The sequence below is a fragment of the Solanum lycopersicum genome, chromosome 2 (genome assembly GCF_036512215.1).
Source record: "Solanum lycopersicum chromosome 2, SLM_r2.1".
Lineage (NCBI taxonomy): Eukaryota > Viridiplantae > Streptophyta > Magnoliopsida > Solanales > Solanaceae > Solanum > Solanum lycopersicum.
In genome coordinates, this window is record NC_090801.1 from 70,855,883 (window position 1) to 70,878,342 (window position 22,460).

At 35.8% G+C, this 22,460-nt stretch overlaps 3 protein-coding genes across 14 annotated transcripts; all 3 read right to left on the reverse strand.

Moving 5' to 3' along the window:
- Positions 1 to 3,024: 3,024 nt before the first annotated feature.
- On the reverse strand, positions 3,025 to 6,969 carry LOC101251237 (probable carboxylesterase 16). The gene is made up of 2 exons (XM_004231761.5): positions 5,312 to 6,969; positions 3,025 to 3,861 (listed from the first exon to the last, which is right to left on the reverse strand). Exons 1-2 carry the CDS (start codon positions 6,163 to 6,165, stop codon positions 3,321 to 3,323), a joined length of 1,395 nt encoding a protein of 464 aa, XP_004231809.1. The 5' UTR covers positions 6,166 to 6,969; the 3' UTR covers positions 3,025 to 3,320.
- A 151-nt stretch (positions 6,970 to 7,120) lies between these two features.
- LOC101250942 (serine/threonine protein phosphatase 2A 57 kDa regulatory subunit B' theta isoform) lies at positions 7,121 to 14,210 on the reverse strand. 11 transcript variants are annotated; one of them, XM_069294081.1, is made up of 5 exons: positions 14,129 to 14,210; positions 13,384 to 13,458; positions 12,310 to 12,471; positions 10,562 to 11,988; positions 7,121 to 7,975 (listed from the first exon to the last, which is right to left on the reverse strand). In XM_069294081.1, exons 4-5 carry the CDS (start codon positions 11,771 to 11,773, stop codon positions 7,616 to 7,618), a joined length of 1,572 nt encoding a protein of 523 aa, XP_069150182.1. In that variant the 5' UTR covers positions 11,774 to 11,988; positions 12,310 to 12,471; positions 13,384 to 13,458; positions 14,129 to 14,210; the 3' UTR covers positions 7,121 to 7,615. The 11 variants fall into 11 exon arrangements, with proteins under 11 accessions (XP_069150182.1, XP_069150186.1, XP_069150185.1 ...); XM_069294085.1 differs by lacking the exon at positions 14,129 to 14,210 and having other exon boundaries at positions 10,562 to 11,846; positions 13,384 to 14,128; XM_069294084.1 differs by lacking the exon at positions 14,129 to 14,210 and having other exon boundaries at positions 10,562 to 11,855; positions 13,384 to 14,128.
- A 54-nt stretch (positions 14,211 to 14,264) lies between these two features.
- LOC101250646 (AUGMIN subunit 6) lies at positions 14,265 to 20,731 on the reverse strand. Of its 2 annotated transcripts, XR_739492.4 has the most exons (14): positions 20,050 to 20,647; positions 19,872 to 19,928; positions 19,586 to 19,680; positions 18,831 to 18,981; positions 18,393 to 18,518; positions 18,121 to 18,277; positions 17,901 to 17,961; positions 17,537 to 17,819; positions 17,011 to 17,136; positions 16,561 to 16,716; positions 16,230 to 16,476; positions 15,691 to 16,152; positions 14,766 to 15,020; positions 14,265 to 14,688 (listed from the first exon to the last, which is right to left on the reverse strand). XR_739492.4 is itself a non-coding variant. In XM_004231759.5 (13 exons), the coding sequence occupies exons 1-13, from the start codon at positions 20,263 to 20,265 to the stop codon at positions 14,980 to 14,982; spliced, it is 2,178 nt and encodes a 725-aa protein (XP_004231807.1). In that variant the 5' UTR covers positions 20,266 to 20,731; the 3' UTR covers positions 14,265 to 14,979. The 2 variants fall into 2 exon arrangements, 1 of the variants encoding a protein (XP_004231807.1); XM_004231759.5 differs by having other exon boundaries at positions 14,265 to 15,020; positions 20,050 to 20,731.
- Between the last annotated feature and the right edge of the window lie 1,729 nt (positions 20,732 to 22,460).

Consider the following 22,460-nt stretch of genomic DNA (forward strand, 5'->3'; position numbering starts at 1 on the left):
CTCTTAAATCATCTGAATTGGGTCAGCTTAAAAGCTCAACCCAACCTGGACCTTGAAGGTCAAGCCAGCCTGCTAGCTCAAATCAGCCTCAAAGCTCAAGGCAACCTACAAGTTCAAGTCAGAGTCAAACCTCAAGGAAACCTGTAGGTTCTAGCCAACCACCAATCTAGAGACCATCACAACACGTCAGCTTAGGCCAACAATTAACTTTTATTTGTGATAATACTTCAACTGTTGAAAGAGTTCAACAAGCTGGAAGATGCAGGGGAAAAGGTAGGGTGAGAGGAGGTGATGATACTTCAACTGTTACAAAAGGGCAACAAGCAGGAAGAGGTATGGGAAGAGAAGGAAAATCAACATCAACAAGAAGAAACAAAAGGCCTAAGACTGTGGGATTCGGCATCTACATTGATGATACAAGTTGCAGACAAACATTAAATGTAAGAGTGTATAACCAATTTAAATATTTATAATCTACTTACTTTGATAATAGGCACTTAATTTTAGTTTCTTGTATACAACATGTAAAAGAGTTGTTACTCCAGTTGTTTTCAAGTGTACAGCACCAACAAACATTGATATTGATTATAAGCCTCGTGGACTAAAATGGAAGGGTAAAGATATTGTCACCACTTCACAATTACAACGCAAGTCCAAAAGGGGTGAATCTGCAAATGTCTAGTGCAACGAAAACAAAAACATGGATGTGACCACTTTAATGTGTCTTGGGTGTTTTTGATGTACTCTTGGGGGTTGTTTTATTTTGAATCTGTAATGCAAGCAGGAAACAATACTGAGACTGCTTAATATGTTTTTGATGTAAATTATAACTAATGATTTAACTGTGGATTTTCTTGCAAGAAAATGCAAAGAATTTTTTTTTATATCATTCATGCTTGTTTGGAGCTTATTGTTGTGTTGTTCACTTAATATGTTTATTGTCGTTTGGAGGTGAATAAGAGGAATAGAAATAAGACAATACAATAGAGGTGAATAAATAAGAAAAATATGATAGACTAATGAACGACTTAGCTACATTCGTTAGTCTAACATCAGTACAACAGAAACACAAGACTACTGATACAATCACTCGAAGCCTACTAACACAAATATTGTCATATAGCAAAAGTCACTATTGCAATAACACATATGATCCTGATTTTCGTTACCCGCTTCCTCTGTGTTTCATATGATTTGATTATTTTCAATAGGCCCCATATGATCTTTTTTGCTTGAGGCGGTAGATCATCATCGCACCATCAAAAAAATTCATCTCTTCTCTACACAATTATTAAAATAATTAAACTATAATTAGCAGATTGACAGCGATTTGTTTAACCAGATTTGAATAATAACAAAAAAATCTTACCTTTGTGTATTTGCAACAAAAAAATCGAAGTCATGTATTAAGTTGTGTCCATGAGGTTTTCAATTCAGCATTGACCCCACATCGATAAAATACATTTGCCACAAAAGAAGTTGAAATCGGCAAATTGGACACTTCATTCGCTATAAAGAAGATGAATGAAGAAATTTTTTGTTGATCTCCAGAAGCAACAATAGTGAGATAGATACGGAGAAGAAAGAGATTAGAAATAAAAAAAATTAGGGTGGATAAATAAAAGGGGGGAAATTGTAACGTTACATATGTCAAATCAGACACAACAGCTTATTTTTTCTCACTTCACGCGCTCAAAAGGCGTGCTTCAAATGACAGGTGACAAGTCAGTCACGTGTGTTTGATAAATACACTTTTTAAGTGGTTTAAGTATTCAATAGGAAAGGGCTCTTGTTAAGGCGTCTAAACGGAAAAAACGTCCAAGTTCAAGGGGCCGCTTATATGTTCTGACTTATTTATTTTAGGGATAATGATCAAATATGTCATTGAATTTTCAGAAAATGCTCATTTATGTATAATATACAATTATTTAATCTAGATACATATACAATTCACCTCTCTCTCCTCTTTCTCCCAATCTCGCTCGCCCTATATACAAATGTATATGTATAATATATAATTATATACATATATAATCCACCTCTCTCCCGCTCTCTGCCCAATCTCGTTCTCCTCTCTCCTCCCTCTCCCAATCTCTCTTGCCATATATACAAATACATATGTATTATATACAATTATCTAACCAATATATATATACAATTCACCTTTCTTCAATTCTTTTCCGCTTCTCTCCTCTCTCTTCCAATCTCGCTAGCCTCTTTCTTCCATATAACATGTAGCTACAAATTGTAATTATAAAACTATAGCTATGGAGAATAATTAATTATTTTTAAGTGGCTATATGTGAAAATTTCCCAAAAATATAACCCATATAACTTCATAAATTTTAGTTAAAATAAAAATATTTGAAATCTATGATTGTTACTTAATTTGTTTAGCACTTTAAGATTTGAATATAAACTTGATTATTAATTATTTTGCAGCTAAAATAAATCGTCGGACTCACCTTTCCAAGTAGAAAGGAAGTTTAAGGAAAAAAGAATTGTGTCCATTAATTATGTCACTCCTTCTATCCATCTTTATATGTGTACGTTTGATTTGATATATTTTTTAAAAACTAAAAGAAATAAATATAATACTTAATAGCAAACAAAATAGACATAAGATAACGAATTACCTTTTCTTTTTTCAAACTAAACAAATAAAAATAGGCTAAAGAATTGTAGATTTTATTTTTTTTTTAAAAGAAAAGAAAATTAGTTTAGTGCAGCGTTATTCCCAATATATGCAAACATTCATGTCTTCCGTTTTTGTTACGCAATTGCTTGGAATGTTGATCAAATTGACATTGAAATCAGGTGGCCATTGGAAACATCGATCCACTTCAGCAGAAACCACACACAATTTGGAAATAAGCATGTTCGCTCTTATTGAACAATCAACTATCTATATCCTTTGATAATAGAGACTCATGAAGAACTTTTTAAATACAAGTGTACTGTAAAAAAGAAAAAAATTAAGCCAAATACTGCTGAAATCCAACCATCAAATATAAAGCGAAACACTAAGCGCAGGATACATCTCTTCCATTATCTGCTAATGAAAGAAATCTCTTGATACAGGGAAAATGTTTACAAGGATACCACGTAAATGCTTTTAACTCAAATTGAAGGAATGTGTGGTTCAAAAGTCAAAACTCAGCTAACCCCTATTTTTCTGCAAATCACATCTATATTACAAAAGAAACATCCCAAGGGAAAAAAGAATGTGCCGTGAAACTTATATAAGGCATAAATGCTAAACCTTAAATCGAGAGTAGCATTTGTCACAGAGATGCTGCTGTACAAGACCTCTATCCAAATCAATATGAAAACTCATGACCTCGGAGTGAAATGTGCTTCTTTACCCAGATGGCAATATCCTCAGCACAAGCCTGAGCCTGAGGGGTCTTGAGAAGCATGTCAAGAGTTGCAAACTCGTGAACAGCATCCTTATATTCAAGAACAGGAGCATCAACATTTACTTTCCGGAGTTCCTCTGAATAAGCAATAGCCCGATCTTTCATCCAGTCATGCTCTGCTATAATTGTCAATGTTGGGGGCATTCGTTTTAACGGAGGTCCTCCTCTACCAGCAACAAGTGGGTTGGCAGCAGGGTGATCCAAGTTAAACTCTCCTTCAGGTAAAAGTAATTTCCAGGCAAGTACGCACATTGCCTTGTCATAGAAATAGGAATTAGCTAGCTTTATCTCAGAATGAGTTGGAACATTGCCAATGAAAAATGGATACATCAAGACCTGTGCCACCACCTTGACTGGGTCCAAAAGATTGCCTGCTTCTACTGCCTTTCGGGCCACATAATCAGCTATGTTTCCCCCACAACTCACTCCAAGGAGAACACACCTATAAAAATAACCCAATTTGCTTGTGTGTTTAAGAACAAAATGATACGCATACTATACGGAAAATTTTGTAGAGAAGCATGCCAAGTTGGGGATATCATCTCATTATCGTAACAGGATTGCAGAACTTTTGAAACAAAAAATTTGTGGTCTATTCATCCTTACGTTTCATTTTATGGGGTTGGTTAGCTCACACGTAAGATTCATGGAGGAAACTCATCTTGCAGGAAAGCTGGACTGAAGCTCTTTATTTTCAAATGTAAGTGAAGAAGTTAATTTGAAAGTGTTTTATTCAATTGCCCTGCATGGGTTGTTAAAGGGCTTTCAAAGCAGCTTATAAAGGTCTTGAACTACTCCACCCATTGACTTGGGGTTCTGAATTGGATACTCAAATTCTTTTTACATGATAATAGAGCCAAATATTTGGTGAAGGACATTCCTCTGATTAGTACTCCCTTCGTTTCAAATTTTTTGTCCTATTTTGTCTTGACACGGAGTTTAAAAAAGTAAAGAAGGCTTTTGAAATCTTCTGGTCTTATATTAAAGATATGTCAAATGTACCACAATGTCCTTTAATAACGTGGTCTTAAACATGACATGGGGGGAGATTGAAACTGAAGAGTTGCTAAAAAAGTCATTCTTTTTTAAATAGACTAAAAAGGAAAGTAGGACAAACAAATTGAAACGAACAAATATAGTTACATGAGAGAGGAGGTGCTTAGTTGTATAATTGTCCCACATGGATTGTGCAAGGGTTCTGGATGAGAAACAAACTGATAAAAATCCAAAAAGTATTCAAAACAAGTACTGAAAGACAACCAAGACCTACATCAAAAACACTTACAGTTTCACCCAAAAAGGAAAAAGAAGAAAAGGAACACTTCTATTCAGAAATTGAATTTGCCAGTCATACCAAACAAAATCAGTGGATTACAGGAAAATTAGCATACAGAAAACCACTAGTGAAACGTTTTCCCTTCCAAAAATGGATATAGTAGCTATTTAACATTATAACTCCTAATATTGCTCAAAAGACTACATGAACATGACCCATTTACAAGACAAAATGCACTTACTTCTATATGGAATTCAACTCGTAACCACATGATACTATACGAAAAAAGCTAGAAAATTGGCAGGTAAAGATTCCACTAGTCATGAGTCCCAAAAGTAAGCATTTACGTCTCAAATATTGCTTGGCCCTTCCTACTCACTGTACCTACTTTATATGGATAGTTTTGCAATGTCTAACCTTATAATATGGAATTCAAAATTAAAGAATGATATATTACCTTTTCATTCTTCATAGCATACATGTGACCACATTTCTGATCAAATCACAAACAAAATTACTCATTGAAAACAGACTAAAAGATCACATCTAATGCTTCCACGTCAAAAACTAAAACCAAGGGAACAAGTATGGAATAAGATAATAGGGCCAAACTAACCTCGACGGATCTCCATGGGCAGCCAACCAAGGCTCTGCCATTGATGCTCCAAAGGCATCCGCTATGTGTCCGTGGGAATCAGATTTTTTCACATCTGCTCCACCACGTCTGTTGCCCAATGACTTGCTGCATTCAGCCAAATTGGCCTGCTTCGCCAGCCAATGCAGAGCTTTCAACCCATCCTCAAATGCAGCTGGGTATCTATTCTCAGGTGATAACCTGTATCCAACTGCCAAAACAATGACATCACAAAGCTTTGCAATTCTTCTACAGAAAAAATCATTTGAAACCGAATCATTGCTCCCACTCACAAACCCCCCACCATGGAATTGTAACATCACCGGCAACTTCCTGCAATTTTTACCGGCGGGAGCATATCCTCTATAAACCCCATTTTCAGATTTCAAAGCGAGATCATCCACATTGCCTCCGTAGCTATTTCTCCTATGATTAAAACTATTTCTATTGCGATTTTCGGTGACATTATCAGTCGTAGCAGCACCATAGCTGCTTCTGCGTAGATCGGATCCTGTGAGAGAATCGGGTCTGGAAGCTTTAGCCCTAGATTTAGATTGTGCCCTTAAATCGGAATCAGGAGAGCCAAGGGAGGTCTCTGGAAGGAATATTCTGATAGAAACAGAGGTGGTAGGATCTATATGTATATCCTTGGTGGCAACGCCGTCGGTGAAAAGAGGATTGGAAGCTGCAGTAGATTCCTCATCAGGACGTGACGTAACGCCGAAAGAAGTTCCGGCATTTGCGTCATCAACGGGGATTTGGGTTCGGTTCTGCAACCGATGCTTTAACATAAACTTGAAGAAAACACTGTATAATTTCACGGCCACGCTTGGCATTTCCCTCAACTCCCTCCTCCTCCCTCTAGCTCCACCGCTCTGGCTATCACTCTCCCCGACCCCCTGTAAAAGATGACGTCTCCTTCCCCCAACCCCAGAGACCCTCTTGTTCAGGAGATTAATAATCTAACAATTCGTTGAGTAAATTGATCTGAACATTAGCGATATGAATCGAATTAATTTTAGTTTTAGGGTTTTTGAGGATATGATGGATTGAGATTTGAGGAAAAGGGAGGACGGAGATGGTTTGGTAGTAGGAGTAGGAGTAGCAGTAAAATTATATAGCGAATCAAAAATTTCTGAAGGATTTAGGTAAGTGAAGTGGGGAAACAGCATTTCTAGAAAATTAATTGTGGCGTCTGCCTATTAATTTTGTCTAGTACTAATTAATGGGAAAATCGGATAAAATTATTTCGAATCTAATACCAACTCAGTCTTTATTTACAGTCTTACTATAAAAGTTCACTTTCTATCCTAAATTTTTAATGTAGATTTTTACATGCTATTTTTTGATTATTCAAGTAAAAGTCTTAGCGAGTTAGTGTTGCGTGCATGTCGTTTGTTACGATGGACTGAATGGAATTATTTAAATTCTTTTTAGCAAAAAATAAATAATTTATTTATAAATGATTAACTTTTCAAGTTCTAGTTAGTGTTGACGATGGACCGACAGAATTATTTAAATCTTTTTTAGCAAAAAATTAAATTATTTATATTTAAATGATTTGAATAGTAATTTTTTTGCATTGAACTTGATTACTTTTTTCATATCTTAAAACCCGTTGTTTGAAAAAATATGATGATAGTACAACCAACTGAAAAAGCATGTCCATCATCAGCATAGAGGAATTTGAAAGTTAAAAGGGATCCTTCAGCGCAGGCATCAGCTATCATTGATCATACGCAGTCACATGGAAAGGAAAGTTGTAAAATACTACTCATTGCAAGCAGTGTGTGAATTCCAAAGAATTACTCTACTTGAAACATTGCAACTTAATTATGTCAACTTCATTTGAACATTCTCAAGATTATCTACAGGGATACTTTCATGCCAAGCTGCAATGTCAAAGCATATATATTGACGGTGTACAGAGATTCAAGCGCAGCACCCTAAAAGGAACTTTAGACGTATACCTCAAGTATGACGCTTTTATAATCTCATCGTTAGAAACTCCAACAAAGCAAACACCAAATGAACTCGAGCCACGCATGGACAGCAGACTATAAAATCTTGAGCTTCTCCAGTTACGCAATTCCGTAGGAACAGTCCTTGCCTCTATATTAGCACTGACTTGGTATCCAACTTGATTTGTGTTACCATAAAGTGAGACCTGGGAACAAAAAATTCAGGATGTCTTGGTGTATGAACAAATGAGATATTACCTCCTTTCTCAATTAGCGTACTGATCAGCTGATCAAGGGAAAAGCAACAGTAACAAAGATACAGTCTCTAGCCAGATGGTGGATGAGGTGTTATCTTATGAGAAACTAGCACTGGCTCATTGCTTGCAGCTTTCACTCCAGCAAGCTCCTCTAACCGTTTCCAAGTAATTTCACGTTTCCTCTTTACCTCCTCTTCTTGGGCCTCGTCTTCTTCGAATTTCTGCAAACACTCTTCAAAGAGTTCAGAATCGATATCAGAGAAGATCTTGCGGACATTTAATGTCAAGTTTTGCACCGCCTGATTCCAGTGGCCTCTAGCATTCTTCTCCAAGGAAGGGAAGATTATCGGCAGTATAACTCTATGATTTTGTTTGATTAGGTTCTCAACATGATCATTGTTCCATAGGAACAAGGCCCTCTCAGCCACCTGAAGATGCAAAGTTAAAAAAAGTTAGAGAAAAGACAAAATAAAAAAAGGCATTGGCAGATGTTACATCACCGAATTGATCCAATCCATCTCATTTCAAGCAAGCACACCATTTTTTCAGTTGATTGATCGTTTTTCTATTTGATTCACAGCCATGACAACTTAGCCAATATGTGCCATCACTTGATGTACAGTTACTTATATCAAGTTGTTTCATGAGGTACAACTGAAAACAGCAAACTAGCACATTATATCCGGCAGGAGGAAAAGCCATCAAGATGCAGTAAATTTAGTCTGCTTGTTGACCCACACAAACAGAAGTGAACTTCTGAAAAGCAACTATCTCTCTCTGGCAAACCAGATTTTTCCCTTTTCATTTTAGGATGTTTGGAAAGAGGGAGTTGCAAACACATGAAGGAAAATACAGTTCAATAGAAAAAAGAGTGTCTTATTCATTCCTAACTAGGCTGATAAGGAGCAGCATATTTCTCCTGCTCAAGACCTTAAGGGATTTTGAAGAACCTTAATTCTCCTTTTACATTCTCCATTGATTTTGTTTGAGCAAATTCAACTGGAACCACTGTTGGATTTTTTATAAGATGGCCAGCAAAAAAGTGTTGTAAATGTCTTAACCATAGAAGGGCTTTAATTAGCCAACTTGAAAACATAATCAGCATAACAAAATTCAAAAAGGTCAAGTAATCTCAACAACTAAAACCGCCTAATAGAAATTCAAATTTCAATTTCATTCTAAATCTAGGCAACTTATTGTGCTAAAATTTACTGCAATAATTGAAAGCAAATTTCAACAGTAAGACTCCTCACAACAAAGCAAGTTGCTTCAAAAACCAGAATTATGGCAATTTTTGACATCAATCTCAAACCTCAACAAGCATCATTCAAAGTACAAACTTGATGCAAAATAATTTGCACTAGATTAAATGAAGGGAAAATCATCTTCAACTTGATATTTCTCATTGATCTTTTGGCAGTGAGCTGCTCTCAACACAACTTGAAAATATCCACACCTGTTTGTTAGTTTGATCTATACCAATGAATGGAGTAAATCAGTTAGAGATCAAAGGATGATATACTCGGCCACTCTAAATGAAAAATATGTCCGCTGAAAATACACATCTCGATGTGTATCTAACTGATGCCAGGAATAACCAATGGTAGGAACATCCAAAAATGGGTAATAATGATTTTTCTTTGACCCTAAAATGGGAAGGAAGAAACTGCCAATTACATAGAGGTTCAATGATTTGAAGATAACAATATCATAGCTTTTGATTCAAGGGGACATTGATCAACAACACTCTGTCAAGCATCCATTCTTGCATGCATGTGCCGGCTAGTGTCACCAAAAGGTTGAAAAGGCTAATGTTATACAGACAATGGAATAAAATTTCATATAATGAACTTGGGAGGTGGTCACATCTCCAATAAGGTGGCCTTGGAGGTTAGACAGTAAGGTACAGGCTTTGTAGGAGAGTGATTGCATTCAAGAGTGGCACACATAAAGGGCCCATGAATATGGAACAACATAAAGGGAGAGAAGAGTTTAGCGACAACATCATTTTTACTGTTGGGAACGAAAATAGGATCAGCTTTTAGAGGCGCAAGTAGTATGCAATGATACTTTGAGCGTTGCCTTTCAGATCATGTACAACACATTGAGTTTGAAGGATATGACGATTCATCATGTCTACAGGACACAAGAGCAGAGTTTATTAGCATAAGAGGCTCAGAATAACTCTACAAGATGTGGAGATAGGATATTCCAAAACATAATGGCATACTACAAAAGCAAAAACATGAAATGGGTAGGAACATGCCACGTGGAAATGGAAGTGAAGAGGGAATGAAGTGTTCTGTAAGAAGTCCTACTATTGCAGGTTATTTGAAAAGAGACGATGCAGGGGGTTTACATCTGTCATTTTAGAGTCTCAGCGCGTCAGAAAGGATACTCAGTTCACTTGGTTCGAAGTAAGGTAATGGCTGAAAAAACCGAGAAAAGGGAAGTTGTGTTATGTAAACTGGTACTTTGTGCACATGGTCAAGCAAGGATGTAGATCACTCACTAGTGCACTGCCATGCGCATCAGCTTGATTAACGCTGACTATAGTTAATGGCGAATTGCACAATGGACTTCAGAAGAAAGAGAAGAAGATGTGGAGCATGGGATGCAGCTACTTTGGACCCTGCAATAATACTTTGGAGACAGAAGAATGGAACATTTGAAGGTATTTAAAATGAATTTGTGAAGTTAAGAACTTGGCTTTTGTTCTTGGTGAATTTTGGGTGCACTTATCGCATCCCTGTAAGTGTAGATGATTGGATGCATTCTTAAAGAACCACGTTTTTTGATGGGGCCCCTACTCTTTTGTATGCCACTTTATATATCCAAGTTTTCCAGCTAACATCAATTAACTTATTACTTTGTCTCAAAGGAACAAAAATGAAAGAAACAGCAAATTGGCTTTACACCATATTCCTGTTTCGACCTAAGCCTGATCATAGATGATTAGCAACACAAAGAGCAAAGGAAATAAAATAAAATTCCAAATAACTAGAACTACCCACCTGAAAGTGCGAGCTGCTCAAACAACGACTGATCTGATGAAACAAAGGCACCATACAACGCTGGAATTCTGGAGGCTGAGTTGCTTCTAGAACCTCCTCCAGCTCACCTAAGAACACTACTTCCTTGGAACTGTTTGTGATAGGCCAATATTTCAACAAACCTCTTATGACAGTATCAGCAAGCTTGCAATCCTTCTCCACAAATTGTGTTATGCAGTAAGATAACTGCTGATGATACATGTGTACGCACTTTGGTTTATGAAGTGGAATAAGAGCTCGGACAAGGAACAACTTGTGCTCTTCCTTCAGTGGAAGTGCAAATCCATTGATTATACTGCCCAAAATTTCTAAAAGTTCTGCTATTCCATTATGCTTCTCAGTTTCAAAGATAAACCGGTAAAATATATTGTTGATTGATTTCCTAATAAAAGGGCGGTGCACCATGAATTTTCCATATATTCGGTGCAGAACCGTCTTCAAGAACTCCCTTTCTCTTGGATCTTCTGAATCAAAGAGATCTAATAACCTTAGAACAAAAGAATGGTCAACATATCGCTTAGACAATTTTGCATCTGTCTCCGGTGATGCCACAAATCTGAGAAAGAACTCATACACAATTTGCAAATGTGGCCATGCGGGATCCATCAAGGGTTCGTCATCTTCCAAGTCAAAAGCTTCCAATACTTTGTTTTCACGAGGTTGAGGAGTTAGAGACCTGAACAGATTTGAAGACACCATTTTAACAATTTCTTGAATGACAGTTTCTGTGAATTTTCCATTTGCAGAACTAAGATAATCAACAAGCTCTATTAATGTCTGCCGCTTGATGTCTTTTTCTTTCAAGTGCTTTGTTGGGTCAGTAAAGTCAAATAATACACAGCACAAGTTCAGTTTTTTTATGAACAAGTTTTGTTTCTCAGCAGTTGGTACATCTTTAAAACTAGGCAAGGTCTCACACAGAAAAACTGCTGCACTTCCATTCACCTTAGCATTTGCCCCCTGCGGTAGCCTATTTCCATGATTTGGTCCCAGAGTTGAAGAAGTGACTCCTGAAACAGTAGTGGCACTTGAATTTCCTGACTGCGCAGTAGACAAATCACTGCTTCTAGAACCAGTTGAAGCATTGGACGGTGATGCAGAGCTTCCTCCATCGCGATTTTCTGCTGACTTGGAAGGCTTTCTAGGGAGCCTATTAAGTATCTGTTTGATCATCACTTGAAAATATGATCTTCTGGTCGTAATGTTTTACTGATTTAAACACCCTCAAAACAGAACTTTCATCAATCTGAAAGGTCTAAGCAGCAAAATGAATTGTTAGCAAGCCAGTGCAGATCTCATCCACCCCGAATCCTTATCTGCCACCCCCTAAACCAATAAACAAATGAGACCACAGACTACCTGTCTAGACCAGTAAAACTCTTTTTCATCTGAAAAACAATAACAAAAAGGCAAGTAAAATGAAGAAATCTAGAAAAGTTCAAACTTCTTTTTCATCATGGAGAAAAGAGCTAAAAAGATCAACATTTGTGACCTAATCCCTTTTCTTTCTTTCACTTGGTAAAGTAAGTAATTTGTATTATAAACAACTCCACACTAAGAGAGTTCTCTGTGCACTTCCACTTAGCAATTAAAAAAAGGTGCATTCTTGGTGAATTAAACAGTGCAAAAGGCGAAACCCTGATGCAGAAAGTTATTTTAATAATCAAACAAGCATCAAATAATCTGAATCAGAAACTGAAAAATCTTACCTATCCATGCTAGCTGTCAACCAGAAAAAAGAACCGGGGAGGTGCAGTAAACCTTTGTTCTTGTTTTTTTGCTGAGGTCCACAGAGACTCTGGCCTGTTAAGCTAGGTCAAAGAATATTAAGATCTGGGCAAATGATGTACGGAAGAACCCAGATAACATCCCTTCAAAGAATCACAAAAGAAGTGAGTCAATAAAGATTAAAAAGAAACAGCACTCAGACATAAAATGAGTTGTTAATGCTTACATAATTTTGAGTGATGAAAAAGATTGAAACTTTAGATAGTTGGGGTTCAGTGATCGAAATCTAAAAACATTCCCAACTGAGGAAAGATAGGAAAATGGGTGTGATGGATTAGACAAAAATAGACAAAAACCAATCTCTGGTTGTTGTTTTTGATGTGTTTGGTTAGCTACAATTATTCTTCTTTTTTTTTTTTGTTTTGATTTTTGCTTCCCATTTTCTCTCTAATTTTTCCTTTGTCTTCTTTCTTCTTAGATTTATAATCATAATAATAATTATCTTATTTTCTCTCTTCATAGATTATAATAATTAGAGCATATGATTATAATAAAGGTAGAGCAAGACGAAAATCATATCTAAATTTTTTGATTTCATATCGAAATCAAAACTAATTAATTATTAAAATACTAATTATTTATATTTTTGAATATTAGGCGAGAAAATGAGAAACTTTCATCAACAAAATAAGAGTTCAAATAGTTAATCAATCTAAATTATTAAAAATTCACTATCAATTATTCATTCTTTTCTATAGGAGAAATATATTATAATTTAATTATAAAACTAAAACAATTAAAATGATTTAGATATATTTTTAGTATAAAATACAATTACGACAGACCTATGTTTAATCAAACAAAAGATTTATAAAGCTTAATATAATGAATAACAAAAATAATTACATCAAGGTAGAAAAAAGATTGCAACATAGCAAAAGTTCTAAATTGATTCTTGAGAACTTGGGATTGGAAAGAGGAGTATTTTATTGTCATATTCTTTTTTTCTAGTCACAGATTTCAACCACAAAATCACTTGCCGTAATTATTCTCACCTTTGGGTTTCTCCAGATTTGAACATTTTTTGTATTTTGACAAATCTCGCCTTCTCAGACTTTGAAAAGGTACCACTATAAAAGTAAGTCATCAGGGTTAAATATGAGATATTGAAGCACAAGAAGGAAGTGGATGGATTGCATCTTTGTGTTAATTATGAAAGAAAAAAAAAAGAGAAACGTGTCTATTCATTAGCTTAAAAGTCTGGTAATATCATCAAAATTTTAATTATAATAACCCTTAAATTTCAATTATAATAACCCTTGAATTTTGTTGAGTCGGTTATCAAGATCTGTATGTGCTACCGAACTTATAAAATATCAATTAATTTGATTATCTTTATTGATCGAGTTATCAATTAATTAATTTATACGGTATAAAAATTGAAACCAAAAAAAAAATGTTCTAGCTTTTATGTACCATAAAATTCTAAATCAATACCTAAACCATTAATTTGATAACCCAAATCAATGATATACAGTCATAACAGCATCCAACTGTTACTTTATTCAGGCTTGAACATTTCCTCCATGGGTTTCAACTTGCAATTATATCAGTATTATGTTTCTTGCTTTCAATCATTTAGTAAAGTGGAGACACTCCTATTTCTTCCTATAATGTCATCATATCAGTGTGACTTTGTGGTTATATAATATGTAAAACTGTAAGAAATGAAAGTGGAACCTATCACAAGGAATTAAGCAATTCATTGAAGATAATGAGCAGATAGAGAAAGGGATCTACACATGGAAAGTCGGTGGAAGTTACTGTCATTCGCCTATTATCCACAAAATTACTGACCGACTATACGGGCCCCAACCTATCAAAATCGACATGTCAGTATCCAAAATATATCTCCATAATATAAAACATATCAATCTTTATGGAAAAACATATTTAACTTTATATAAACATAAAATTATGAGATATTCTTTTCGTAAGGTAAAATAAGCACAACGGGAATTGAATAGATATATACCATATTATAGAACAAACGAACAGATAAATTACTTCTTCGACCGTATCCATTGAATTGTTACAGAAGAAAGGACAGCACAGTATATAACACATTCGGTGATCACACGGGACTTGGGGATCCAAGGGAATATAATGTGTGCGACCTATCCTGATGCAACCATCAATGGGCTCGAACCAGCATGGAACCAACTATACCGTTACTCTGAGGCTCCCCTTAGATTGAATTGTTACAGAGTAAACAAAAAAAAATCAATGGGGAGCAAGATAAAATTTCTTTACCCAGCAGTATACAGCGCACAACTGTCTGAAGCAGTCCTGCCGGTCTCCTGCAGAAGAACAAGCTCACATTGACAGGACCAGGGTAAGCACATCAAAATCTTGGCTCGGCCATGGTCACACTTACCGAGCAATGTGCGATCAGCTCTCTCTGCTCTTCCCAGTCAAATGAAATGCAAAAGATAAAGGCTGAGACACTTGGAAGCATGAAAAATACAAGAAATCACACAATCAAACGGAAGTTAATATGAGGAGGGTATTCCAACAACAGAAAGGCTGGCAGTACAAGCTTCCATGCAATCTCTTCAAAGCCGAGCAGCAACATAACCCAATGTTTTATCTCAATGCTCCATCAAAGCAGTTTCAGTTTCTGACAATGGTGCTGCAACAGTATGACTTCTATTAGAACACATTAAATTATCGATAGCCTGGTAGAGCAATAAATAAGGCATTGCAAAAGATATCATAAGCAAATGCTGATGGGTCCTACAAAGGGCTTTTACTGACAGGTACAAAAACAAACCGTTCCGTTTCAATAGTAAGTATCAATGAGGAACCGGAAGCTTGTCAAAAATGCATGTGGTATTGCTAATGATTTTTTTCTACTTAGACAAACAAGTTGCCTTTGTGGATCAAGAGCAAAGAACAGAGCATGGCTTTCCAAGAAAACCAAGGTTTAAAACTTCCACACAAATAAGAAGAACAGCCTAAATAAATATGCCCTGCGAAGAGAGCAATAAAATGCGACTCATTCTCGACAAAGCTCTCTCTCAAAGGAAAGAGACCAAAGAGGGTTATTTATCAAGAAAGAATTTAACAAGGAACATGTTTAGACACCACGCAATGTCCAGATTAGGAAATTATTTCAAAACATCATCACTCCATGTTATCAGTTATGGCATGGAACCACCATTAAAGGACTCGGGGATTAGGGATATAGCCTGAAGGTTTAAGCATCAGAGAATAGCATTGGGAACTGTAGAAAAATGGATTCAAAACTAAAAGAAAATTGTCAAATAGATCTACCAGGTAAAAGGTTGGAACAAACATACCAAGTAAATCCTCATATGAATCTGCCAACAATGATGCATCCATAAGCAGAGGAGGAGAAAATACTTGATCCTTAGCTTCCTCCAAATCATAAAATGACCTATGTGCATCCGAAAATGAAGAGTTTGAACCCATAGTTGAAAGAAAACCATCATAGTCATCCACAGACTGCAGATCATGTAATAAGTCAGGTATTCCATCAGACTTGATGTTCATATGACTATCCGGTGCACCAGTCCCTAAAAATGAAGAATCTGGTTCTGACACAAACAATTTTTTTCTTCTCAGCAAGTTTGCCCTATCTCCATGCTGAGAAAACCCTAACCCTGAGACAGGCTCAAAGTAGTGCTCAGAACTATCATCAGAACGACTATCTTGAGATGATCCCTGATAGTAAGATTCGGAGCGAAGTGCAGCTTCTCTGACAGATCTCTTCAGATTTTGAACAAAGCTTGTGTCATTATCTGCAAAAATTCATAATAAGTTTATGCATATAGCAGTTAAGAAATCAATGTATGCATTCAGAAGGCAGGATAAAAACCTTGTGGCGAATTATCGAAGGAATTATTTAGAAATTGCTGATCCAGAGACTTCCTCTCAGGCATAATTTCAATTTGGCTGGTTTGGGAAGAGATCTGTTGCTTCTGTGCACCACCTTTTCCTAAAGAATTCGGCGTCACACTAAACAAAGGTGGGAGCTTCAAAGTAGTGGGACTAGCTGATGTCTTTTCAAATTGCATGGATGACAATCTTGAGCTCATCTCAGCTACCTCATCATCCCTGTGTTCCTGTAGTAAATATTGTAGTTTAGGTTTTTCTATTGTTTCAAAAAGGTAAAAGGAAGTCTTACAAAATGCTTCACAAAACAGTACCAATGTTCTCCCACTGCTCTGTGCTTGGGAATGTGATCTGCCCTGAAAATTGGCTGTTCTAGAAGAATTGGACGAAATACTACTAACTTCTTCTGTAAGTTCTAAAATTGAATTCTGTATGGATGGAGCGACTTCCTTCAGTTGATTTATGAGCACCTAGAGATCAATGAATTCACATCACAAACTTTCAACAGTATAATTGTAATATTTTCAATAATTTAGTTATATATGAGTATGCCAGGAAGAAATCACATAGTGTTTTTTTGTCTTGTTGGGATTTGAACATGAGACCTCGTGGTTCTCAATCCATTTCATTGAACACTAGGCCACACATTGGATGCTTAACAACTACCTTGCTTTCTTTTAATTATATGCATTGATAATAATACTCTCACCAGAGTCCATGTATAATAGTTCATAAGTGCAACCAAATTAGACTGAATATCAGACCTGTATACTTGCTAGGTGCTGCTTATGTTCGGCAAGGGTTGCAGCCAAGGACTCTGCATGACCACCAGTACCACCATCATGTGAACTCCTCAAAAGCTCTGGACCCTCTCCATCATTTGCTTTTGCCTGCAAGAATTAGTAGTACCAGAAAGAAAGCATGAAATTAAAATCAAAGACATTCAAATTGTTAAATAAATTCTAAAGTGTAAAAACAGATGTAAACCCTTGTATTCAATTGTGTAACACATTGACATTCTCCTATTAACTACTTCTAAAGTCCAACATAGGAGAAGACATGGTGCTCGGTGACATCGCAAAACCATAGATGTAGAAAGTCCTTGCACCATATTTAGGCCCACCCTAAAAAGGTTTTGCTTCACCTGAACCACTTGAATCCACATAGCAAGAGAACTGTTCCAAACATTTATGTAAACTGCCAGGCGATACTTTAAGCTTGAAATTCATGGAGAGAAAAAAAGAGTTCTGACAAGACGTATAGAATCTTGAGTCAAAGGAATCATCATACCAGTTGAAGGGATTGCTTATGAACACGTTGTAGGGCATGTGTCCAACGCCTCAAAACTTCTGCTATATCAACAGTAGGATGGCCTCTAGCAACTCTCTCATCAACTCGAGAAAATGTGTTATCGTCTACTTGAATATGAGAAGAATCTGAACTCCTTGCATGCTTTTCTCTATCCACGTCTGCTTGTGATCTTACAGCTTGATGTGAAGACGCCAAATGGGGTGGTGGAGCTACAGGGCTTTGATCCATAGCAGTGAGCAAAGCTGAACCAGAGATGCGATACCTAAATGATTTTTTTAAAAAAATAAAATATGAAGGCACGGCCTGGTTTTAAAACCGAAGAGAAAATGGAAAGTGATCATACCTATGCTCACGATGAGCAATAAGATCTTCTATCGGGCCAGAGGCGAGAATTTCATGTTGATCTGTATACATATATATATACATAATACAAGTAAGTGCCAGGTATACAAAACTCTAGTACACTTATTGCAAGATCAGTGAGAGAAGCACTCTGCAAAAGCGTGCTTATAGCATTGTATTATTAGGATATAATTGACAAGTGAGATAGTGATTGAACGCACTCTTGCGAGACAGCAAAGAGTCCCACAAACGAGTAGCTCTTTGAACCATGTGTGAGTTCTGACTTGAGCTTGATACAAGTTCATCCCACAGTTCACCTTCCAGCTTTACTTTATTTCTCACATCCTGCAGCTTTTCCAGTTCTTGCTGCAAATAAGCCTGAGACAAAGAAGATCAAAGATGGATCCTCAGAAACAATTATTTACCGCTGTGGATAAGGGGCTAAGAATCCAACTCCAAGTCCTCAAAGAAAGGTGACAAGATTTTCTTTCACCTCTTCAGCACAAAGGCCTCGAAATTCAGCTGTCAATTCATGAGCCAAATTAGACCACATGGCCTGTCTACGAACTGCTGTTTCTGCATTACTCAAAAACCTCCTTCTTTCAAGAGCAATCCTAGCCTATTCACATAGAAGAGCAATTAGATCCATCCACTAGAAATAATTCTCATGTGAATCGTGATATTGACTACAATACATACGAATTAAAGCTTCGGGACTAGCAAAGAAAACAGACAATGCCTAAGCATAGACTACTGGTAAGCTACTTTGCCAATGTGATACAAGTAATAGCTTCCACATTAGGAAAGAAAATCGAGTCAAAACCTTAGCTACGGGTGATAAAGCTGTTAGATTCAAGGTCACAAGAACCCCCTGATATCAAAAATGTGCCTGTTTAAAAGCCTAGCAGATGGAAGGAATCAGAAGAGACACCTTGGTTACAGGAAGTAGTGTGGCTGCATGTGAGAAAGCTACATCTGTTAATGATGCAGGCAAGGGGTTAGAAACAACATCAGCAGCAAACATTCGCCTATGAACCTCCCTCAAAGCATGCAATGAAAGTTGCCATAGAAGTTCAACAAATCTGCAGCAAACATGTTAAATAAATAATCAATACTAAGTAATATAGTGGCTATAATGTTTACTCTTGACACATGAGCATGCAAACTTCACCTAATAGGGTATGAATCAAACTTACATGAGTGTGTCAACGGAAAACGAAGCAGGTACTATCTACTATTTAGCTTTACCACTCACAAGAGGAATCATTTCCTTCTCCAAAAGTTTTCAGAAATTCAATAATTAGACAAAGGCACCAGAAAATTCATTAACACTCATTCATTAAGACATTTAATTAGGATGGGCTGGAATGAGGGCATTTCAGTGCGACACAGGTGCAAGAACTTGCTCATGACCCTAGTGCAATTCGAACTTCAAAATTTTTATCTACTCCCTTACAGAAGCTATGGTATCTGTAGGACAACTATTTTCAATAATGCAATTACTAACCACTGATCAAATTACTTGCTGAGTTGAATCAACTTGCACTGGACTACCATTTGCAACACATAAAACAGAGAGAAAAGACATAATACCAAGATACGGAAAAATCAAATGAAAGCTCCAAATAATTAAAATGAACCACAACCAAAGCGGTATATGAATTAAACAGCTATCAATGAGCCAACCTTGGTCCACAGCATGTGGCAAGAGATGAGACCCTCGAATTACTTCTAGGCAGTGCCCCTTGAGATTCCAGCTCACTTATAATCCCTTGTACAACCTAAGATTTCCATAAATAAATAAGCAAGCAACCTTTCACTAGAAGAAGACCAACTCTAGACAAATCTATTTTTTTTTTTTAGAATTAGTACTGTCCAATTCTAGACAAATCTATACAGATTGTGTGCGTCCAGTTCAATTATTCAGCGTGAAAAGACCTATCGACTTAGGAACAATCATGTATATAATTACCTTACGAAAATCGCGAGATTGTGCGGAATCAAAAATTGGCCAGACCTTATCGAAATCCTGAAAAGATATTGCAGTGAGCAAACAAAACAAAAACATCCAATGGTAACAGAGGAAGTATAAGACTGAATCACAGGTGAGCTAAGAAGTTCACATTGACAGGTCGAAAAGTAGCAATCACCTTAGCGGATTGAGTAGGACCTCTGAGAGAAGATAATATAAAGTAGAGAAGCTGTTCGCCCAATTTAGGGTTCGAATGACGAAAAAGTCCGACGCGAGGTGTGCCGTTTCCGGCTCCGATTCCGATGATGGATGGATCCAACCCTAGTAACAAACAGTTGGTGTACATTGCACTTTCCAACTCAACCTCTCTCTCCTTCTCTCGGTCCATCGTCATTCCACTCTTTCTTTGGCTATTTCCTCACTCAATTTTGCTTCAACTCTCCGTCTCGTCTGTCTTTCGGATTTCCGATTTGAATGTATAATAATTAAGCAAATTTTCAAACGAGAAGCCCTTATAGATTAGTCAATTTAGCATTAGGGCCTGGTTGTTGGATCACATGTAAGAGTTGAATTTTAAATTTGGGGGTTCTTTTTTGGTGGGGTCGGGTTGGATTAAAAAGGGAGTACTCGCGTTTTTTGCCGATTGAAGAAAATTTTGAAATTCCTGGGAGGGAGGGATGTCTCTAACGTGCGCCGCTGAAATCATCGGCAACTATTCTGCTCTGCCGGCAATGCGATTTTCGTCATCTCAGCTTTGCCCATTTTTGCTTTTGCCTACAAAAATATTTTTTATTCGATATATAATATAGTGAAATTTAATTAAATGTAAATTTTTTTTTTAATGTACAATATCTTTATATCGATTTATTTGTTTTGTATTGATGATACATGTAAATCTTTTAAAAAATATTTTTTGTGTTAGTCACGGGTGAGCTTCAAGGCGTGGTATACCAAATACGCATCGGACTGTAAATTAAGGACATAAATTCATAGTGTGTAAGTCTTAGAATTCGGCGCACAAGCTCAAAGCATAAAAATCATACCAAGAATTGTTTTTTTTTTGCTTGAAATTATTTTTTATTATTATTGTTGTGTTTAAGTCTTAGAATTCGGCGCACAAGCTCAAAGCATAAAAATCATACCCAGAATTGTTTTTTTTTTTGCTTGAAATTATTTTTTATTATTATTGTTGTAATAATATTTCTCAAATAATAGTTCTGAACTTGTAATGTTTTTTTCTTCATTATTGGTTATTAATACCTTTCTCAAATAAAAATTTATAGTTTTTTTTAATATACATATTATATGTTATTAAAACTTATTAGTGAGACAACTGAAAGTTTTACTTCTACTTATATTCTTAGTAATAAAATTATAAAATTGAATATACACAAGATTGTGCATTGCAGATCAAAATGTAGGTCTCACCCAATACAATATAAAACTTTTTATCTCACACCTCCACCTTGTTTTGTTTTATATTTTATATCAGAAATAGTATAAAATTACTCTTTATCCACTTATTGGCTCAAAATACTCTTTTCAGCCACTTATAGATTCTAAAATAGCCTTCTCATCCACATTTGGGTTCAAAATTGACCACTTATTTAAAGATTTTAAATTTAAACTATTTAAATATTTTTTAATACACGACGCTCAACTATGTGTTATAATTAACTTATTAATATAAATTATTAACCAATCTACTACTCACCAATCACTAATTAAACCACATCCAATTAATAAACCCTCTCCATTACTAATGCACAACAAGAAAGCTACTACAAATGAGTGTTTCTAAAAATTTGAGGCGAAAATGTATATAGAAATACATTATCATACATTCAAGTCCTTAATCAAAATTATGATTCGAGTGTCTAAATAAAAATTACGATAAACTTAAAGTCTGACTATGTTCATCTTAATTATTCATTTGCCTCAATTATGTGATCCTACTTAATGGATAACTTTTATTTAAAAAGAATATATTAAATTTTTAATATTTAAAACACTAATAAATATTTATAAAATTATATTTAAAAGTGCATGAATTAATTCGAGAGATGCTACTTCTTTACCTTTAATCATAAATTTTGAAGTCAAGTTCGAAGCAAAATCCTATTGAAAATGTCCTCCTAAACAAGAGGCTCAACCTAAATTTAATTGCTTCAATTCGGACTCAATAATTTTGAATGTCATTTTCAGGAATCGGTAATTTTATCGTACTTTAGTAGTGTTTAGGGTGATTTTGATATTAGAGATAGTTTGTCAATTGGGTGGAACTTAATTAGTAATGGGTAGATAGTGGGTTGATTTATAAATAATATTAATAAATTAAATTATATCCAATAGTTGAACGTCAAGTATTTTAAAAAATATTTAAATAGTTTAAATTTGAAACCATTAAATAAGTGATCAATTTTGAACCTAAAGATGGATAAAAAGGGTATTTTGGAGCCAATAGGTGGATGAAAAAAGTATTTTGAAACCAATTTATGGGTGAAAATGATATTTTGAAGCCAATAAGTGGATGAATGATAATTTTGTATCATTTTCAATACTTCAAAAGTATTTTAGACTCTTTTCCAT